At 34.6% G+C, this 22,856-nt stretch overlaps 1 protein-coding gene across 1 annotated transcript in view; it reads left to right on the forward strand.

Annotated features, from left to right (window-relative positions):
• The window catches only part of CCDC91 (coiled-coil domain containing 91), a 292,221-nt gene that overhangs the window by 41,682 nt on the left and 227,683 nt on the right, over positions 1–22,856 (forward strand). Inside the window, exons 2-3 of the mRNA XM_069489816.1 lie at positions 17,925–17,968; positions 20,376–20,454. Of these exons, the coding sequence (XP_069345917.1) occupies positions 17,939–17,968; positions 20,376–20,454 (109 nt within the window). The 5' untranslated portion in view covers positions 17,925–17,938. The remainder of the gene's footprint in view (positions 1–17,924; positions 17,969–20,375; positions 20,455–22,856) is intronic.

Below are 22,856 nucleotides of genomic sequence, written 5' to 3' on the forward strand. Positions count from 1 at the left end.
ACCTATCAGTAAACTAGGAGGGATTTCCATGGAGTATTACTACATAAGAAAAAATAAGATGATGAAAAATGTATGTGGCATATTATATTTAAAAAACCATGCAGTGATAGCACTATTTTAAATGTAGACATGTTTATGAAAATACATATTTTTATATTATTATATCAGAATTGAGATACAGGCTAGATACATAGTAGGTTGATACCTTGGACCATCTGGGTGGGTGAATGGGTGGAGCTGTCATGTTGTGGGAGGGAGTGTAGGGAGGGTATGTGAGGTGGGGAACCATGCGTTCAAAGGAAAATGAAAGACTGCATTAAAAACAACAGTTTTGATGGTATCATCATATTTATATGATTTAAAGTTGAAATTAAAACGTAGGTGTAAAGATTTTTTTTAAAAATTGCATGTGATGGTATTAATTATTATAGCTTCTTTGGAAAGTGATTCAGCAAACTATATCAAGCAGTGTTCATGCTCTTTGAGCTAATCATTTTGTATTTGGGAGTTTATATTTAGGTGGTAACCTGACAGAAGAAAAAAGTTAATGCAGGAAGACATCATTGTGATGTTAGCTATATGATAGGGACTATATTATATGCTAGGGAATATAATAAAGTTTATCCAGCATAAACTAATGTTTAAACTTTCTCTTTTTAAACTTTAATGTTTAAAAATAGGAAAATGGTTACATTGTCATACTGATGAAATATTATATGGACATAAATAATACAATTATGAAGGCCATTAATAACTTAGAACTTTATATTATGATATAATTGAAAAAGAAATTTACAATTGCATATACAGTTTGTATATGCATGTATTTGAATACTGCAAGGAAATAACATAAAATGAAAACAGTATGGTGAGATTATAGTGAATTCTGTTTATCTCATTTTGATAATAAAATCTGGAGAAAAGTGTTGCTCAATTATCAGAAAGCAAAATTTAGAAGAAACACTCATTAAAAATTAATATCTAGCTATGTAACTTCATGGGGCAGATTTTCTTTGTTAGAAAAACACAAAGAAATTTTGTAGTTTAGCCTTAGGCATTTGCAGAATGTTTAAATTTGGAATAAGGTTGGCATTTTTTATCAATATCTTATTCTAAAAATTGCAGTCTCTTCATGATTTATTAATGAGAAATCTTTGGTTTCATGTGTCATATTTCTTAACTAGGAGAAAATCTTGGAGTAAGTCTCCAGAAATAATTAGCCTAACTTCTTAATTTTACACTCACAGAATTGGTACAGATTTAGGCAGCCAATTCTGTAACAGCTTAGCTATTGTGCGTTATTCAATCATTTGACAATTGTATTGGTGTTTCTAAAATATACTAATGTGTTATGGAGCTAAGGCAGACAGGTGATAAATTTGTAAAGCAATTCAAGGAAAAATGTAGTATAAGCCAAAACACATTTAAACGAGATACATTTAAAGTTTATTTTAATAAAGTACATACTTTAACTTTTTGAAGGTATGTGGAATTAAAAAAATTTTCATTTTGAAATAATTATAGATTCCCAGGAAGTTGCAAAGATAGTACAGAGAAGTTTTGCTTACTTTTCACTCAGTTTCCCAGATGGTCACATTTTATACAACTATGGTACAACATTAGAACAAGGATAGTGTGTATATAGTTCTATGCTATTTTATCACATCTACAGATTTGTATAACCAATGCTGCAATTAAGATACAAAACTATTCTGTTACCACAAAGATCTTCCTTGTGCTACTCTTTTACAAGTACTCCTACCCCCTCCCTCTCCACCATCCCTAACCCCTAGCAACCATTAATTTGTTCTCTATCTTTATAATTTTATCATTTTGAGACTGTTACATAAGTGGAATCATACAGTGTGTAACCTTTTGAGATTGGCTTTTCTTCACTCATCATAATGCCCTTGAAATCCATCCAACTTGTTGCATGTATCAATAGTTCTTTCTTTTTTATAGCTGATAAGTATTACAATGGTATGGATGTGGCAAAATTTGTTTAACCATTCACTTAGGACATTTTGGTTGTTTCTAGGTTTTGGCTATTAACAAGCTTTGAACAGTCATGTATAGATTTTTGCGTAGACGTAAGTTTTCATTTCTTTGGGATAAATGCCAATGAGTGCAATTGTTTGGTCTTATGTATTTAATTTTTAAAGAAACTGAAAAACTGTTTTCCCAAGTACCATGTTACATTTCCATCAGCAATATTTGGAAGATCCACTTTGTCTACATCCTTGCCAGTATTTGGTATTGTTACTACTTTTAATTTTAGCTGTTCTAGTAGGTGTGTAGTGATATATCATTGTGGTCTTGATTTGTATTTCTCTCAAGACCAGTGATGTTCAGCATCTTTTTATTTGCTTAGTTGCCGTCCCTTTTGTATGTTCTCTTTGAAATGTCTCTGTATCTTTTGTCCACTAAAAAGAATACACATTCTTTGCATATGTACATGGAACTTTCACCAAGATAAACTATATACTTGGTTATAAAACAAATTTCAGTAAGTTTAAGAGTATTTCCTGTTCTTTTTTTCCTGAAAAAGTTTGTGTAGAATTAGTGTTCTCTCTGTTAGCTCCCGATATTTGCCTGGGTACAGAGGGTGGGAGGGTTTTCTGCCTTTCCCCCAGGTGGCAGCTTGGATTTGCTTTGTATGAAGAACGAAACATGGGCTGTGGGTAGCTAATCATTTTCTTCAGTCTTGTACAAAAAGAAAGGTTCTTTCAGGTAATCTACCCTGTCCTGGTCTTTCTCTTGAGTACCTAGTGGAGTTCTTGCTGGGCAGTTGGGTTGTTTCTACAGATTACTATTGCAAATAGTGTTGCCATGAATACTCTTGTACAAGACTTTTGGTACACGTGTGAGAGTTTCTCTAGGGCATGTAACTGGAAGTGGAATTTCTCATTAAGGTATACCAGTGTTCAGCTTTACAAGGTAGTGCCTGGTTGCTTTTCAAAGTGGTTGTACCACCAATTTACCGGCCCCTGTTTATAATAGCTGTCACTGTTCCAGCATTCTTATTATCTACATCTTAAATTTTTCAGGTTCAGTGAGTATGAAGTAACATCTTACTATTTTAAAATGTATATTTCCTTGATAATCTTTGAGGTTGAGAATCTTTCATTCGTTCATTCAACAAGAATACATTGAGCACCACCTCTATGCCAGGCAGTTCTAGATGCTGGAGATAGATTAGTGACCGAACTGATAAAAGTGCCTTTCTTTGTGGAGCTTTATATTTAGTGGGGTGAAGACAGATAATAAACAGATTAAATAAAGAAACATATAAATTCAGTATATTAGAAAATGGTGAGTGCTGTGGAAAAGTCAGCAGGGAAAGGGGAATCAGGAATGCTGAAGCAAGGTCTGTATCATTTAAAATTGGGCAGTTATGGTGAAAGTGATATTTTAACTAACTAAGACTTGGTGGAAATGAGAAAGTTAGCCAACCAGCTATCTGAAGGAAGACCATTTTAGACAGAGAGAACAGGTCATGTAAAGACTTAAGGCATTAAAAAATAAAGGTGGCTTAGCTATATTAATATTATCCCATATCAACTTTAAAATAAAAAATCATATTAGGACTGATCACTTTATTATAAGGTTAAATTTACTGTCCTATTTTTCTTCTGATTTGGTTTTGAGGTCTGTATCTGGAACGTGGCTATAAACTCTAAGCCTTCCCTGAGGGGGCTCTAGGGAGTTTGGTTGTGGATGTTTACAATGTGACTTTAGCAGAATACTTCTTCATCCCTGGCATGGCCTAATGCCCAAGTGTCTTCTGACCCATGACCAGGTATCCCTCTAACAGGAAACTCATTTATACTGGCAGACTCCCTATGGCTCTTCTCTGACCTGTGTCTAGTTTGTTCTTACCAAGATAGCAACTCCTTAGGAAAGTTAGGTTTAGGTGTGTTGGTCAGGTGAGACACAGAGAAGGCAGCACAGCAAAACATATGAAATAATAGAAAAAATGTAATACACATCTAGAGAAAAGAGGACAGCATGCTTTTCAGGACCATGGGAAGATGGGGAGCCATCTGGGATATGTGTGCTCAACTGGCAGGTGAGAGAGAGAGAGAGAAAGAGCGAGAGAGCGAGAGAGAGGAACATGTGGACCAAAAACTTTATTGGGGTTTAAAGCATTACCCAAGAGGTTTCCTGCAGGGAGTTTTAATTGGTGGGTTTATAAGCAAACAGGCACAAGTTCCCTGGAGTTATGCTGTGACTGAGAGGGGGTCACTGCAGCATGTCTGGGCAGTCCAGGCAGGGTGTCGGGGTCAGTGGGGTGAGTCAAATAGGTTGCGTCTAGCTGTCCCATAGGCAAGCGGTCACTAGGAGGCAATTATACAAGGAAGATATCTGGAACAATGACGTAGAGGAACTGGGTGGAGACAGACGTGGAAACCATGTTAAGGGAGACTAAACCCTGTTTCTGGTATGAGAAAGTTAAACTTACATTTAAAATGGATGCCAAGGCAACATAAAATTGTCAGAATTCACTACATTTGCCGAGAATGTATAACATCAAATATGCAGGAAAAAATTGACAGAATTTTATGGAGAAATAGTCCTTCTGCTATTAAAGTGGAACATTTCAACTCAGCTCCTGTGATTATTGATGGATCAAGAAAAAAAATCAGCAAGGATATAGAATTACTAAATAATACAGTTCAGGGACACATATGGAATTCAATATACATAGAATAAAAAAGAGACATAACCACAGATAAACCAGAGATTAAAAAGATAATGAGAATACTGTTAATAACTATATGCCAACTATTTAAAAATAAATAGCGTTTCTAGGAAAATATTACTTACAAAAGCTGAGGGAAAAATTAAAAGTCTGAATCGTCCTGTAATTATAAGAAATTGAATCTTCCCACAAAGAAAGCAACAAGCCCAGATGATTTGCCAATGAGCAAGTTGCTACCAATATTTCAAGAAATAAATTATGCCAATCTGATGCAATCTCTTAATTAACACAAAGAGGGATGATTCCCCAGCTAGTTCTGAAAGCCCAGCATAATCCTGATGTCCAAACCAAATGATGACATTATAAGAAATGAAAATTACATTATGACTAATAAAATTTTTTGACTTTCTTTAGCACACACACACAAAAAAAGAAATGAAAATTACAGATGTATTTCACTGCTGACTGTAGACCTGGTAATCTCAAACAAGATGTTAGCAAATTGAAAACAGCATTTAAAAGAAGACAAACATCATTACTAAGTTAGGTTTATCCCAAGTATGCAAGGATGGCTTACTATTAGATGATCCATAAATGTAAACAATGACATTGATGGATTAAAATAGAAAAAACATATGATAATTTCAGTAGATACACTTAAAAACATTTGAAAATCAATGTAAATTCATGATAGGAATGCTTAGCAAATTAGGAAAAGAAGGAACTTTTTAAAAATTGTCAAGGAATATTTAAAAAAAACAACCAATGAACCAGTCATCATCAGCAGCCATCTTTTTAATTAGGGAAATATTAAAAAACTCCCTTTAAAATCAGGAATGATAAAGGCATGTTATCACATGTTCCAGTTATTGCTACATAACAAATCATCCCAAATTTAATGGCATAAAACAACCATTTTATTATGCTTATATATTCTGAGCGTCAGAAACTGGGTAGTGCAAAATAATGTTTTTTACTGCTCTACCCTTTTTTAATGCCTCATCTGGGATGATTTGAATATTGGAGGTGACTTTTGATAGCTAGGGACTAGAATCAGCTGTAAGTGTCTACATTCATATGTCTGGTGATTTGATGCTGGCTCTTGGCTGGGAACTCAATTAGGCAGTCAGTGGGAAAATTACACATGGCTTTTTCATGTGGTATCTGTGTGGGTTGGTTTGGTCTTTCTCAGATCATAGCATCTAGTTTCCAAGAGGAAGCAATACAAGAGTACAAGATAGAAATGCACTGCATTTTTATGATCTAGCTAGGGAATTCACACAGTGTTAATTCTGCTATACTCTACTGGTTGTGGAAGTCAAAACAATCTACCTAGATTCAAAGGGGAGAGGGCAGAAACATTCTTAGAAGAATATGGGAGATATTTTTGAGACCATCTTTGGAAAATATTTTTCTGCCACATTACTTCATGTAATTAGTATTGCATCCCCTATACTGCACATTAAGACAAGAAAAAAAATTAGAGGCATAAGAATTGTAAAGGAGTAAATAAAGCTGTTGTTAATCTGGATGCAGTATGATCATTTACATAAAAAAGGAAAATAATACACAGATACTTTATTAGAAATAAGGGTTTACTAAAGGTGAGTGGATACAAGGGTAATACAGAAGTCAATTGCATTGTTATACAATAGCAACAAACAGCTACAAAGTGTAATTTAAAAGAAGACATTAAAAAGTATCATAGAATATCAGTATCAAGAAATAAACCTAACAGATGTGCAATAATTCTTTAGGAAAAATTATGAAACTTTATTAACAGGCATTTTAAAGAAAAACTTAGCATGGTATATCTTAATGATAACTATGTTTATGAATAGGATTACTGAATATCATAAATATGTCAGTCATTTCTGCTGAAATATTATAATTCTAAAGTTAGTAATCCATATACTTATGAGTCTGTTTATACCAATATAAATTTGGTATATGATAAAGATGCCATATCAGATTAGTGAGGAAAGAAGTTACTATGCAATAAGTGAAATTGAGAAAAATGATCCATATCAGAAAAAAAGAAATTGGAACTCTGCTTCCATTATATATAAATATAAACTTCAGATGGCTTAAGTACTTAAATATCAAAAATAAAATTTTAACTTTCTTTGTAGAAAATATAGGAGTATATCTTTTAGACCTGGAGATAGCAAAAGATTTTAAAAATAAGACTAAAATTAAGTCCAATAAGATTGAGAAATTTTGTTTGTTAAAAGCTTCATTAAAGATTATAAACTAGATGATTGCAATCTACACAGCTAACAAATGATTAATATGAAAAATATTTTAACAGTTCATACAAATCAACTAAGAAAACAGACAACCCAGCAGAAAAATAATTAAAGATATGAATTAGGCATTTCACAAGAGGAACCACATATCACTTCATATCATATGAAGAGATTTTAACTTCATTAATGATCAGGGAAATCAAATTAAGTACAAAATGAGATACCATGTAAAACCAAGTGTTGGGAAGGATGAGGATTTACAGGATTTTCATACATTGCCTTCACAAGTAAAAGTTGTACAGCCATTTTGGAAAATACTTTTTCATTTTCCTCTGAAACTAAGCATAGACAAACCTTTCAACCCAGTGATTTTACTCATAGGTGTATACTAGAGAGAAATTCTGTGTATATACAAAAGTATATGTGTTGAAAAATGTTCATAGCCATTTTTATTATCCCAGCTACCTGGGAGGCTGAGGCGGGAGGGTTGCTTCAGCCCAGGAGTTTGAGGCATATCTGTTCTCAATAACAAAACCCTATAAACTACCCAAATGTCCATTGACAGGGAAGTGGTGAATAAACTGTGGTATATTATAGCAGTCAAAAGAATGAATAATAGCTACAGTAATATCAGCAACATAATATTATATGAAAAAGTTAGGGTCCCCAAATTTACATACTGCAGGATACTCCTTAAAAGATAGCTCAGATAAAAATAGTATGATTTTTGGTAATAGGTATAGAAGAGATGAAAATTCATTTATTTCAAAGTGAGGGAGTGATGAAAAAATAAGTGAAGGATTTCCAGGTAAGCACAGGGAAGAGTTATGTTTGACTTCTTATCAGGGTCTTCAGTTTTATGTTGTCAACACTGATTCTACTCTGATTGTTACATAACATTTTTCTCCCTTTTTTTTTTTGTTGTATAGAGGCCTCTCTTGTGCCTTGATGTTGTGATATAATTGTAGACTTTTTACAGGACATATTTTTACTTTTAATCATTAGTGTCAATGCAATTCACAATTTTATCTTCATGCTTAATTTGTTTACATGTGAGGCCTCAAAGCTCATATCCCATTAGAGGGATGGATTTGACATTCTTGTTTTGAAAGATTTGGGGTTGAAATTGACATAATAATAGTTTTAGGGTCTAATACATGATTATTCTAGAAATATTTATATAGTGTGATGAATGGATTGGAGAGCAGAATGCCAAGAAGTAAGTTCTGGTAATTTTCAAGAATAGTAATAGAGATCTGGATCACAAGGATGGCCATTGGAGAAGAAAAGAAGGAATGAGTAGGAAAATAATAATAGGATTGAATGACTTACCTGCTACAGTGAAGTGTAAAGTGAAGAGTAAAAGATGATACCTGGGTTCTGCACCTTGGATGGACTAAATAAAGGAGGATAATACTATTGACTGAAAAGAACAGATCCAGGATAGAAAGTAGTTTGTGAAGAAGAAATGAACTTGATAATAATATGTTTAGAGGATCTTATACTGCAATGCCTTAGAAGTCATCTGGTCAGCCTGTTCATTTTACATAAGAGGATAGTATGGTCCAGAGAGGTGTAGTGATTTGCCCAGAGTCATGTGGTTTAAATACAAATTTCTATTAATATATGATTGCAAGATGTGGATGTGCTAGAGATGAGGATGGTAGCAGCCATTAGGTTACAAAGTTCCATTAATTCATGTTAAGAATTTTGACTTCATTCATAAAATGATGAGGAGCCATTGAAAGGTTTTATTTATTTATTTATTTAATTTTTTTTTAAGACAGTGTTTCATTCTGTTGCCCAGGCTAGAGTGCCGTGGCATCAGCCTAGTTCACAGCAACCTCAAACTCCTGGGCTCAAGCAATCCTCTTGCCTCAGCCTTCCAAGTAGCTGGGACTACAGGCATGCGCCACCATGCCCGGCTAATTTTTTCTGTATATATTTTTTTAGTTGTCCATATAATTTTTTTCCATTTTTAGTAGAGATGGGGTCTCGCTCTTGCTCAGGCTGGTCTCAACTCCTGAGCTCAAACAATCCACCCACCTTGGCCTCCCAGAGTGCTAGGATTACAGGAGTGAGCCACCGCACCTGGCCGAAAGATTTTAAATATGGCAAATATTTAGAAGGACCACTTGGGTAGCAGAGTGGAGAATGAACTAGAAAGTAACAAAACTGGAAGCAGAGCACTGTTTTGAAGGCTGATGCTATGAACCAGATGAAAGGTAAATGGTTGCCTTAACTCAGGTGGAGGTATTAGGGAGTGAGAGGAGCAGGTGGTTAGAGGTATGTAGGAGATAGGATTTGGTGATTGACTGCATGTGTGGAGTGAGAGAGAGAAGGAGGAGACCAAGATGACTCCAAGATTTGGCTTGACCAACTGTGTTATAGGTGATAGTACCAGTCACTGGGCCACAGAATCCTGGAGGAAGAGGAAATTTGAGGCTAGTGGGGGAGATTTTAAGTTCAGTTTGGTTGTATTGAATTTGAGGTGCCTGTTAGATTGAAAGAGAAACTATTCAGTTGTCTCTGGGGTATGTGGATCTGGAGCTCAGGAGACATAACCAAATTAGAGATACTTTAGCTTGTGATTATAAATGAATCCAAAGGAGTGAATGAAGTAGTCCAGGAAGTATATCTGAAGTGTAAAGAAAAATAGGGTTAGGTTGGAGCCCTTAGGAACACCAGCATTTAAAGAGTAGGTAGAAGAACCTGCAAGAGAGATTGAGAAGCAGTCAGAGAACTATGAAAAAAGAAGGAAGGAGTATGGTTGTCTTGCATATCATGGGGTTAGAGTGTTTTGAGAAGGAAAGACAGATCAAATGCTGTTAATGTTCAAATAAGACAACGAATTGAAAGTGTCTTTTTGCATTTAGTGAGAAGGAGGTAATTTGCAGAAATTGGATGTAAGAATAGAGTGTCTGTGAAATTGGGTTGTGAAAAGGGAAGGACTGTGATTGGAGGGGACGGTGTAGTTGAGGAAGGTTTGCTTTTGTTTTGTTTCATCTTTAAAGACTAGGACCTGAAGCATGTTTCAGTGTTGATGGAAAATGCCAAATAAGAGGGGGAAGTTGAATATTTAATAAGGAACAATTGAGAAATCTGTTTCCAAGAGCACAGATGGAGGAATTGGCCTTAAGTAGTAGGTGGAGGCATTCTTTTTTCTTTGTGAGCAGAATGCTGGTAACTATAGTTTTAGTAGGAAGACCTTGAGGGACTTATCTTAAAAGGTCTTCTGTTTTCCCTGTTTAGCAGGAGACTTGGCCATTTGCTTTGATTGCCGAAAGGAATAAAAAGGTTGGAAGTTTGAGGAGAGTTGGCAGTTTCTGGAGAATGAAAGAAAGTTTTAATAAGAAATGGTGGGTGTGGCAAGCAGCACTGGGAATCTAGTTGACAATGGGAAACCTGAATTTCATGGTGATTTTCTCTGATGGTTCTCATCAGAAGACAGGTAATTGGATATTGGTGGTGGTTCTTGGGGGGGGGGGGCGGTGAGGCGTTATCAGTTGCTTTGCAACCATTCTGTATTCTGAATTAATTGAGGAATAGAATCAAAAGTCATACAGAAATCAGAGTAGTGGTTCTGTTGTTAAAGCTTTAATGTAAATGTGGCTTGGACCTAAGTCTGAAATGAGGTCTTCCATGCATTTTCCTCTAAATTAAATTTACCCGTCCATCACAGGCATAGTAGCTAAAAAAGCAAGTCTTCACACTAAAAGAATGAAGTTTTTACCTGGTGAGCTTCTCCAGGGGAGCTATACTAGAATAATAGTATATTGTTTATGGGCACCAAGTTCCCAGTGAGGAACTCAAAGATCTACTTTGCATGCACACTAAACTCTATAATCTCATCTAACAGACATCTATGGATGTCCTGCTCTCACCATTGTTATTCTTACTCTTTTCTTGGAGAGGAGTAAAGAGGATAGAGAGAGGGATCATAGTATTTCTTTAATCTTGTTTCCTTATATCGAGAGGCCTGCATCTTTTAAAATGTGAGCAGAGGAAGTGAAATATCTTCCCCCTAACATTCATCAGGGAATGGGATTTTGCCAGATAGGAGTACAGTTCATGCGGTGAGAATTTTGAGTTGATGGAGGGATAGCTCCATAAAAATGTTCATTATTTGGTTGTAAATATATGACTAGCCCCTGAGAAGTGGTTAGTTCTGGAAAATTTGTGCAGACCATTAAAATTATGAGAGTGTATGCATTCTTTGAAGAAGAGGATAATGAGATAGGATCAGAGGGCGATTAGCCTGGGGAAAAATTGCTATTAAGGCACTAGAGGAGGCAGAAGAATTAACCAGAGAGTGGAAAGTAGATAAGGTTTTGGAGACTAAGTGCCTTATAATTTTTATTTTTCTTATTTTATCCAAATATGTAAATTTTCTTAGTTGAAAGTTGGTAGAGACAAAAACTTAATTGATAACAGATGAAAATTATATACAGGAAAAATTGTAGTTATTAAAATTATTAGTGGTTGGGATGTTTTCCTATCTGATCATTTATGAATAGAAGATTTTTCAGGTATTTTTCATGTATAAATTTATTACAAATTTATACATCAGATATTTTTTGTACTTGTGATAATATTTTGCTACTGGCTAAGGTTCATTGGCAGTAGAATTTGTAGTGTAGCAATACTTCTTTAATTCAGCTTCATAGGAAATTTCAAAATTACCATTAGCCCCAGTAATGATTGTGTACTTGAAGAGAATGGAAAGTAGCAATGTAATTTCTTTTAAGATATAGGTGTTTAGGCTCATGTCTTAATATGAGTGGAGCTGTTTTAGTGCTAGCAACTTGATCTTCTATTGCCTGAGCTCCAATGTATTTTTCTTGGAAAAATAAGACAGAAAAGGAAGTCATATGGGAACTATTAGCAACTCATTTACTTTCATTTGGTTATTTATTCCAAAAGCATTGATTCAAAAATAATCTATGAGCCCTTCTTATGTGCTAGGAACTGCTTGGTTCAAGGTGCTAGGGTGTAAAAAAAGATTAACAAATGGTCCCAATACTACCTCCAAATTTCTTGTGGAAATTAAGGTAAACAAATAATTTCCTTGAACTGATCAGCCTGAAATTCTGATCTTGTATGTTTAGAATCTTCTAATTTTCTCAGTCTTAATGGCTATTATTAACTCTTAATTAAGGGGTGTGTATGTGTGTGTGTGTGTTTCCTTTGTTCTGTTTCCTCTTTCCAATTTATGTTTGCACAGGAGAGTCAGAAAATAAAAATCACTTGTTTCATTTGCTTCTAGGAAACATGGCACCAAACAGGATCAAATGGAAAAATATTATTGCAACTATGAGGATGTTGGTTAGCAAAGTAGTTTTACAGATGGTATAGAGATTTATTTAAATGCTAAGTGGACAGTGTTAACTAGTAGGGCACTTTGGGATGCTTGAATAACTTGGATTGATCTCTTGAGACTTTATTTTTTGAAGTCGGTTACCTCAGTGTCTTTTTCTCTGTTAGGATTTTTTGAGTGTGTGTGGACGGGGAGGGGATTGGTTTTGAGCAACTGGTGTCTAAAGATACAGTTTTATATTGTGTTTAAATTCTTATAATATGGGAAAATGTTATAATGGAGACTAACATGAAAATGCTAATTTATTTATTGAGTAAATGCTAATTTAAAGCATTTGTGCCTCTTTTTATGGTTAGTTTTATAAAGCGATATTTTTCTTGAGTTTTTTTCAGAGTATTTTGATGTAAATAACAGGTAGTTGGCTCATCATGCCATATTGTTTTTTGTGTTCATAGTTTCAAGTTGTAAAAGGCTTGCTGCGATGTACAATAGTCTCCTATGCCCTCCCTTCTTTCCCTATCCTTCCATTTCCTGCTTTCTAGAAGCAAGATATTTAACACATATAGCTAATTCTTTTAGTGTTTACCAGTGTATTTCAAAATAACATGTTTTTATTGCTACTTTTTGATTTTCCAATTTCAGACAGATCAGCTTTCCAGTGTGAAAGATGAGGCTTTAGCTGTCTTTCATCACCCCCGTCTACCCTCACCCCAATCTTCTTTCTCTTACATTCCCAATATGGTTATATTATAATTTTGGTTCAATTGGTCACTGTTTACATTATTATGACTGGGTAAATACCATTCACAGCTGAAAAATATAGGGTATAATGTTTACTTTTCCTGTCTAACATAATGGTTTCTCTCTGTTTTCATTTGGTTAATTCTCTAATCTCTAATTCAACCCTAAATTTTCTTCCAGTTGCTTAAAATTACATTCATGATGGTAAAACCTATAAGATAGTCTATTAATTTCATTTGCTTTAATACATCTCCCGGGAGGTTTCTGATCTACTCTAATCTGGACTGGTTGATATGTATTCTTGGTACATAGATACTGTGGGAACTCATTTTACCCTCATTCTGGGAGAATTCCCTTTGCTTTTCACTTTAGTTGGATCTCTTACTTTCTAATCCCATGTCCTCTTTCTTATATTATTCCCTTGGTTTCCTCCATAGCTTTTTAAATAAAGAGTGTTTGGGAAATCAAAGTTGTTTTGAGATCTTACACATATGAATATGACTTTATTCTTTCCTCAAATTAATTATGTGTTGATTTGGCTAATTATAGAATTGTGTATTTGTAAGTCATTTTTCCATCAGAATTTTAAAAGCATTGCTCCATTGTTTTTCACCTTCCAGTGATGCTATGTTGTAGTCTGATGCCATTATAGTCTTGATCCTTTGTATGAAACCTATTTTATCTCTCTGGAAGCTTGTAGGATTTTCTCTTCTTCTCTGCTCTACCTTGGTGTGGGTTTTTTCCTTTTTATTTTCTTGGAAACTTAATGGACCTATTAAATCTGGAAATAATAGCCTTTAGTTTTAGAAAAAATTTTCTTTATATTGATGATTTCTTCAGTTTTGTTTTCTCTGTTCTTTTTTTCTAGAACTAATAATTAGATACTGCATATCCTGGACAAGATCTTGTATTAATAATTTTCTTATGTTTTTACTCTGATTTTCCATTTTTCCCTTATAATTTTCTTTTTCAAGGAGATTTCCTTATTTTCCACCCTGCAGTTTTTCATTTCTACAATTACACTTTTTTATTTATAAGACTTTAGTCTTGTTGTCCATCCCTTCCTCCCCACCCAAATTAGGGTATCCTATTCTTATTTCATGCACAAACTATCTTCTGTTATTAACTCTCTGAAGATATGTTTGAGGTTCTTTTGTTGTTGTTGAAGATTTTCTCTCTTGGATAGTCTTAATTTTTTTCATCCTTTTAATCTTCTTTTTTTGGTCTCTATTTTTAATATTTGATGCTTTCTTCATATCTTTGGTTGTCCTTGGGAGTCTGCTCATGTGTAAGAGTGAAGCAAACATTTAATGCTTAGAATATGTCAGATACTGCTTTAAGCTCTTCATCTATTTTAACATATTTAATCCTTATAATGACCTTACAAGTTAATTTCTATTATTATTATAATCCCTAATTGACAGATGAAGAAACTGAGGCACAAAATGTTTATGTGTCCAGCGTAACACAGAAAGTGGCAAAGCTGGAATTTTAATTGAGGCATCCTGACTTCATAATCCCTTCTTTTAACCTTTACAGTAGTCTGCTTCTTATTGAAATCAGGAGCTAATTGGAAATTCTTTTTACGTGCTGGAGTTTGTCAAAGTAGTATTCCCTGAGGTAACTGTTTCTTTGTGGAACTTCTGATGAGGTTCTTTTCATGGATGGATTAGATTCACCAGAGAAGAATCCATGGATCCATTGTAATCCTTTGGGGGTGTTGAACTAGCTTAGTTTTTCATGATGCCAGAATTTTTTTGCTGGTTTCTTCCTATCGGAAACCTCTTCTGTCAGCTCAGGGCTGATAGGATTGCAGTATGCCTGGTCTCCTTTTCTGGGAACTCTCCCACTTAGTTAGAAAGAGGAGAGGTCCCTAGACAACGCTTCTGTGTCCTACTCCAGTGGGTTGATCCAGTGGATATCCTGAAAGCCTGTAACTTAGCTTTTCTAAGTCATCTTGATGCCATGCGGTTATCACAGTCCAAGCCAATGCTGGAGGATATTCTTTCAGATTGGTGGGTTCCTCCCCAAACCACTGTTGGGAGCTCAGGCAGCGGGTTTTGCAAGTCCTTTTCCATGGCAGTGGGTGGTGTAAACTGGGCTGGTGCCTGGGCCAGTCATTGGACCTTAGCAGGCACTTGGAAATGTCATGGGACTTCTGCCAGTGGCGGGCATGTTACTGGACCTTGGTGGGTATCTGTGTGCTTTGCAGGATCTTAGCCAGGGACTAGGCTGGCCGGGGGGACTGGGGCCAGTGCTGGGGCATCTCCCTGGGGCCAGTGCTGGGGCACTCCCTATGGTGTGCTGGTCCCTAGGCTGCTGTTGGAGGCTCTAGCAGGGGTCTGGTGATTCTTTCTCCACTGAGGTAGGTGTGCAGGAGGTTGCTCTGCCCTGGTCTCCCCTGGTGTTAGCAATGGCTGTTTGCTGAGGCTATCTAGGTGGTGGCCACAGGTGTCAGGGTTGTGGGTGTTTGCTTCATCCAGGTCTAGGTGTAATGGTAGTACATCATGGGAGTGGCTTGTAGCTAGCAGTTCTATAGTGAAGAGCTGGACTGCAAGCATGGTGTCACATGGTGCTGTGGAGTCGTGGATTTGGAATCTAAATTATATGGAGAACAATTATTGCTTTAACAATAATATTTAGTTCTCTAGTACTGTATTTTAAGAAACTTGACACTTTTTTTACTGTCTTAATAATTCTTTGAAAATAAAAAAGGGGATGACTGTCATCTGCCTTTTTATACCTAAAAGTTGCTGGGTGTGGAAAATATCAGTGGTCACTAATATGTTCTTTTGTAGAGCTAAATCAGTACTTAGGAAACTGATGGTATTTGGTTCATTACCACAGGAAAACATGCTGAAATGATTGTTAGGCATGGATATTTGTTTTTGTTTTCAAATTTTCTGGCACCTTACAAATAATTGATTGGGATGCAACTTACGAAAACACACCAGAAACATTACTCTAAAAATTCTTCCTTTTGAAACCATATTATTTGTGTGTAGTGTGTGTAGATGTTAAAAATATTTTTTAATTGTCTCTTGAGATTCATGGGATACATATGGAAAATACAAACTTGGTGTTTATAATTTGACTTGGTTAATTCTCAGTGTCCATATCATTCATTCTTCAGTAATTTCTTCATGAAAAATGTAATCACATACAGATTTCTGTTCATTTGCAACACAAAATTAATGTGGAATGCCATTTCAAACTAACCATCATCAAAAGTTTCTGAAAGTCTGGTTTATATTTTTTAAGTGCTGTATATAGATGGCTTAGTTTTAATTTTTGGAGAATACATCTTTTAAAAAATTTTTGTCAGATTGCTAAATTGTGAGCAATGGTGATGGTACTGTTATATTCTGATTAATTTAATACCCTTACTTTTGATAATATATTTCCATTTTCATATTTTTTTAGTGTCATTACCTACTGAGTTTCTGTGAAAATAAAGTTGCTTTGCCTATTAAAACAAAATCTTTGAGATTAATGTTTTTTACTATTTTTTTTAACAACTTCTTGAGTTTTCTTTTTAAAAGCATTAGTATTCATTTCAGTAAGAAGGCACAACATGGCTATAGATAACTACTTAAAGCAAATGACCTTAGAAAATGCCTTTAGGATTATTGTTTAACATATAGTTTAATTTGTGTAGCTATTTATTTTAGAAATGGGAGAGTATTGTTTTCCTGTAATCCAGTCCAACTTGTATTACTGATTCATTGAAAACTAATTGATACTTGAAATGTGTTCATTTTTGAAAGACAGAAAAAGAAATCACTAGGCTGATCAAGATAAATCAAGTCATATATTCATGGGAGACTGGAGATGAGAAAAACACAAGCTATATCCAGAATTCCTCTCTTCTTTACTGTTAAAAGTATGTAAGAGAGACAAGCAATAGGCTAATACATGCTTTATTTTGTCCTAAATGTGTATCATAAAAAAAGAAAGTTATTATTGACCAGAGTATCACATGAAGCCACTGCTTCACAATTATGTGTTCCAAATTATAGATTCAGAAGCAATCTGTCTGAGAATTTATTTTAATATATGTCACCTATTACTTATTTTACCTCCTCAGGGTTTATAGCTCTTTCATGGTTTGTTAGGTAAATCTTACTCTTTTTTAAAGCCCAGGTACTAAGGGTTTTATACTTCCATTTTTATGATGTACATTTAGGACAAAATAAAGCATGTATTATCCTATTGCTTGTCTCTCTTACATACTTCAAGAGTAAAGAAGAGAGGAATTCTGGATATTAGCTTGTGTTTTTCTCATCTCTAGTCTCCCATGAATATATGACTTGATTTATCTTGATCAGCCTAGTAACTTGCTCCACATTTTTCCAAAAGTGCAAAGCAGTTTCAGCTAAAAATACACATATCAAAATGCTCCAAAAGTTGTGGCCACAGCTCAAAAATGCTGATCAATTTTGAAAATCTAAATCAGCCTCGGCCATGAAACCAAGGAAGAACCTTTGTGGTGGGGGACAGAGTTCCAAAAATTCACCACAGTCCTGTTCTTAGCTGGAGTTTGTGCTGATGTTGCCAGACAACTGAGGAATAGATGCAAAAAGCAGGAAGCATTATTGAATTGAGCCCTAGTGCCAATTTGGGAAAAGCAAATTAAAATGTAAAAGAATATTTTTCCACTCCTGGCGTCTCAACATAAAATGGCAAAATACATGGTTGCTGAAAAAGTTACAGAAATTGCTAATTTTGCCAAAAAGTAAAAGCCGATTACCAGTTCTTTTTGTGTTAAAAAACACATAAATAGTTAAAGTTTTTTTTTAACCCGAATGAAATAGTTTTAATTTACAAATCAAAATATACATACATTTAAGTTGGAGAAGTGTTTTGACATAAATGTGTGTATGGGCTTGTTTCAGTATCTTTTGATATTTTTCAGGTGCAACTTGAAGAATGGATGATGATGATTTTGGCGGTTTTGAGGTACGCACTATTATTTACATTAGTTTGTTTTAACTTTATGGTTCCATAAGGGAGTAAACCATTTTGAAAATATATTATTTTTCATTGGCATTCATGATCTTTTCCTTATCATTTTGAAGGTAATTCTGGAGTAAAAGAATACAATCAAGGAAAATTAAAAATATCCTTTCTGAAAGTTAAAATTGATTTATTATTATCCAACATTTACTCTTGCCCATAGGAATGGTTTAAATTGAGGTAATTAAGTGCTACTAGTGGAATCACTCACTAAAGGAAAGATTGAAAAATTGTCAGCAGATGATTTGCTGGGATACATCTCTCTTAGGAAATACTTTTGAGATGAGGGATGAGTATTAAAGATCCTGTCACATATTGTTATATTTACACCTGTAATGAGTTAATTTAGTATGTTAAGTACATAGCGTTTTGGTGGTTTATAAAGCTAATTAGTATGTTTGTGTTGTTAGATTATTCTCTCAGGTTTGAAATGGATACTTTTTAAGTGGAAATTATTAGCTGAAGAAGCACTGTCTTTCCCTTAATCCTTTTCAGTGTGTGTTCATTTTATTGAAATATTTTATAACCCAGTTATTTTTATGGAGTCAGTATAGTCTTGCAGGAAAATCTCTGGATTAAGAGTCAGGATGCCTGAGCTCAAGTCCTGGAACTACCATCAAGTGAAATCTATGATTTTTTTTTTTTTTTTTGAGACAGAGTCTCACTCTGTTGCCCAGGCTAGAGTGAGTGCCGTGGTGTCAGCCTAGCTCACAGCAACCTCAAACTCCTGAGCTCAAGCGATCCTCCTGTCTCAGCCTCCCGAGTAGCTGGGACTACAGGCATGAGCCACCATGCCCGGCTAATTTTTTCTATATATATTTTTAGCTGTCCATATAATTTCTTTCTATTTTTAGTAGAGATGGGGTCTCGCTCTTGCTCAGGCTGGTCTCGAACTCCTGAGCTCAAACGATCCGCCCACCTCGGCCTCCCAGAGTGCTAGGATTACAGGCGTGAGCCACCACGCCCGGCCTGATTTTTTTTTTTTTTAAAGACTTTCACCTAGTTTGGATTTGGTAAAATGGGATTGCAAAAGTTAGGGAATGTGATTAATGACATTAGTAGGAGAAATAAACTATTAGGCATATATTTAATGGTCTGAATTTCATGAAAGAATGGTGTGAGTTTAGGTTGGGATCTTTTTCTCTTTTGTCAATCTTTCATATCTGTCAATATGGAGAATGGATATACCTTTTTCTGTGTCTCATCTAAAAGTGGTTTTTGTTTAGCACATTTTTATGTTTTCTGCATTTTGTTTACCATTTTAGGCTTTGCTAGGTGATTGAATCTTATTTATGTTACTGAAATATAACATTTAAAATTTTGTTAAAATTTCTTATATTTTGAGGAAAATATATTTTTCAGATATCATCTCAGTTTATTATTTGGAATTTGTTAGTTATTTGAAAGTTACAATCTAGCATGGTCTCCTTTATTTAAACCATGCTTCATGTATTTTATCAGAAAAGAATAGAGTGCCTAACACCCTTTACAGTAATAATTACACACCGTTCTTTTCAGTATTACATAAATACAGTGTTGATCAACATTGCAATTTAATTGTAGTTATTAGGTGCCCCCCACATGTATGTTCATTTTTCATAGTTTGTGGAGAGTACCTTCTGTGTTCTATGTTACTTAACTCCTGTGGCGATTGCCCCACTTAACATCTCCTTGTCAGGCAACTCAATGAAGAATCCAAATTGAAATTCTGGCTCTAATTTTCAGTAATAATTTTGCTGTGACCTGAGCACTTAACAGACAGAAAACTCTGAACTCTTACCCACAAACTCAACATTTAGTAATTGTCTGAAAATAGGATGGCTTGTTGATTGAAAATGTCAGCTTTAGAATTCTCTAAATGTAGGAATTCTCTATAGTAAGTCCAGTTAGATTATTGAAGATGGTAGATGAATCCTGTTTATTTAGATTAATCTCTGTGTCTTGTGCTAATTAATTAGAAAGATTTGGTCTCTAGATTTTTAAAGAAAAAACTATTTTTCTTACGTAGATGGGTAAATGTTGTAGTGAGTTAAGTTAGAATACTTATATATAAAGTTCACAAGTGATAATGTGGTTAAGGATACATAAAATAAAAATCTTATAGAAAGGAGATTTATTTGAATAAGGAACAAGAATTTTTACTTGAAGATAATAAGGCATGGGTACTGGGGGTGGTGAGTTGTGGTGGGTGGTAGCAATGAAGACTGAAAAGCAATTGGATATTTAAAGGGAATATGAAAGTGTGTGGTGTGTTACAGAAGATAATGCTTGTGGAACTTGGATGCTTTGTCACTTGAATAGCATTACTACTTTTCAGATCTTCTAAAATAATCTTGCCTTTGCTTTGTAGGCTGCAGAGACTTTTGATGGTGGAAATGGTGAAACTCAAACAACATCGCCTGCTATTCCTTGGGCTGCCTTTCCTGCAGGTACTGGGATACAGTAACTAGGAATTTTTTTCCATTTAACATTTTCATCTATTCTTTGAAAGCCTGTTTCTCACCTTTTCACTTGTCCTTCTCTGATCTGAAAAATGAAATGACCCAGATTTACTCTTGAATCTAGGTTTTTTAAAAATAACAAACTATTAATTGTATAACAAATTCCATGATGGTGGTTTGAGCTTGATTCTAAAAATGATATGGACATTAAATGATATTAAAGTACAATTTACATTTTCTAATTTAGAAAGGTGAAGTACCAAATAACTTTTTTTAGATTGCCTAGCTCATTAGACTCCCTTTTTATATTCTGAAAATAATTTATTATCTCTACTTATTTAAATTTCTAAGTTTTTTAAAATAAAATCATTCAAAAGTTTTGAAAACTAATATTTTCATCTAAGAAATTAAATATTAAAATAAATTCCATTATTGACAGACATTTCTTGGAAGACCTAATATTCAATGTGAATATTCATGTCTAAAAAATATTTTGAGGTTACTAGACTTTTCTGTCAAATCATTTTAAAGTCAGGAGTAGAAGATGATAGTATTTTCAACAGCTATACCTAGTCCTAGCTTGTTAGAGTTTTTGATCCTACAATTATTTATCCAGTGCTTCTAATACATTAGGCACTATGGGGATATAGAGATGTATAGAACATGATGCATAGTCTAGTAGTCCTTTACTTCGAAGGTAGATAGGACAGGCACATGTATATTTGTAATATGAAGCAGATTTGTCATTTGAAAAGATTGAAGATTTTGCCATCTATTCATTTAGCAAATGGTTATTTCATATCTGGTATGAGTCAAGTAGTGCCCTCAAAGCTGGCTACATATATTGCTGATCTGGACTTTGAAGGATGCTTATCATTTCAACAGGCAGATATGGGAGAATGGGGAAAGATTTTGAAGGGAAAAGATAAACGGAACAAAACTGCAAACGACAGAAAGGGATGGCATTGTTAGGATGCTCATTCTTGCTTAGGGGGCTTTACATATGTTATTTGCTTTGCTAAAAGTTGTCTTTCTCATTTTTTCACTGCCACTCTTTCCCACTCCCTTACCATATTAACTCTTATTTTTTTTTAATGTTTTGTTTCTTGCTTTAGTATTTATTTTTTTGGGACACCTTTCCAGTGAACCCTTTCATGCCAACATACACCTATTATCTGACTTTCACGTTAAATTGTAAGTTTTGTGGTGTTAGACACTATGTCTGCTTGTCCTGTTGTTATATCTTAAATGCTGAGCATAGTGTCTAGCTTATAGCTGGCTCCTAATATTTATAGAATGAATAATTAAAGAAAAAAATGAATGAGTGAATTAGTAACTCAATGAATAAATAGGATGGCAATGGAAATGGATAAGAAGAGTTGGGATAATAAATAATATTTACATAATGGCTCAGGATTTTTAGTGTGCTGTCGTGTTTTTGTTTATGGTAAGGTAGGCAGGGCAACTATAGTATTACCATCATATGGATGACACAATGATGATTTTAAAAAGTTTTATAGTTTGATATGATGTAAATATGTTTAGGGATGAAATCTAGTCTTTCAGATTCTGTTTCAGTTCTTTTTCAGTAACTCAGTTTTTTGTAAAAAGTATCAGCAGGACTATCTGACTTACTGGTTGTGGCAGTGAAGGAGGAGTCAAAATTGGTTTTTAAGGTTTGAAGTCTTGATTCTGAAAGAATGGTGTTAACCATGGACAGAAATAGAGAATTGAGAGTTGGTTTGGTACAATGTGAGGCCTTAATGAATTTATTTTAGACATGTGTATTTAAGGTACCTAGAATTCAGGAGAAGGTTTTCCTACTGATAATGACAGTTTAAGTTGTAGGAGATCACTGGGAGAAACAATATGTAGAAAAGATAGAGTTGAGTAGATTAACTTGGATGTCTGTAGTTAGGGAATAGGAGGAGGTAAAAGAGACAGGTCAGAGAGATAAGAGGAGAGTGGGCTAGTGCTACAACCCAGAAATCAGAAGTACAAAACTTCAAAGACTCTGTGGTCACTAATGTCAAAGGCTATAGAGATATCAGTGAGATTGGACGCTGAGGAAAAACCCACAGATGGTCATAAGTGGCTTTTGAGGAAATGGTTTCAGTAGGTTGGAAGTTGGAGCCAAATTGCATTTCTTTGCTTTTTATGAAAGCAGAAACAGGATCTGGCTTCCTATAATAAATTGTGACAGTGTACTAAAGAATTGTATATTGTGGACAAGTTATCTATTAATAGTTCCTGTTCTCCAGGAATGAACACTTTATGTCACATCTGCACATGCCTATATATTAGTAGGTCATGTCCTCAAAGCCTGATGACACTGGAGTTAACAAATCTTCTCATATATACACACACTGTCTCTCCTTCATTCCGTCAAA

This window comes from Eulemur rufifrons, chromosome 16 (assembly GCF_041146395.1).
Source record: "Eulemur rufifrons isolate Redbay chromosome 16, OSU_ERuf_1, whole genome shotgun sequence".
Classification (NCBI taxonomy): Eukaryota; Metazoa; Chordata; class Mammalia; order Primates; family Lemuridae; genus Eulemur; species Eulemur rufifrons.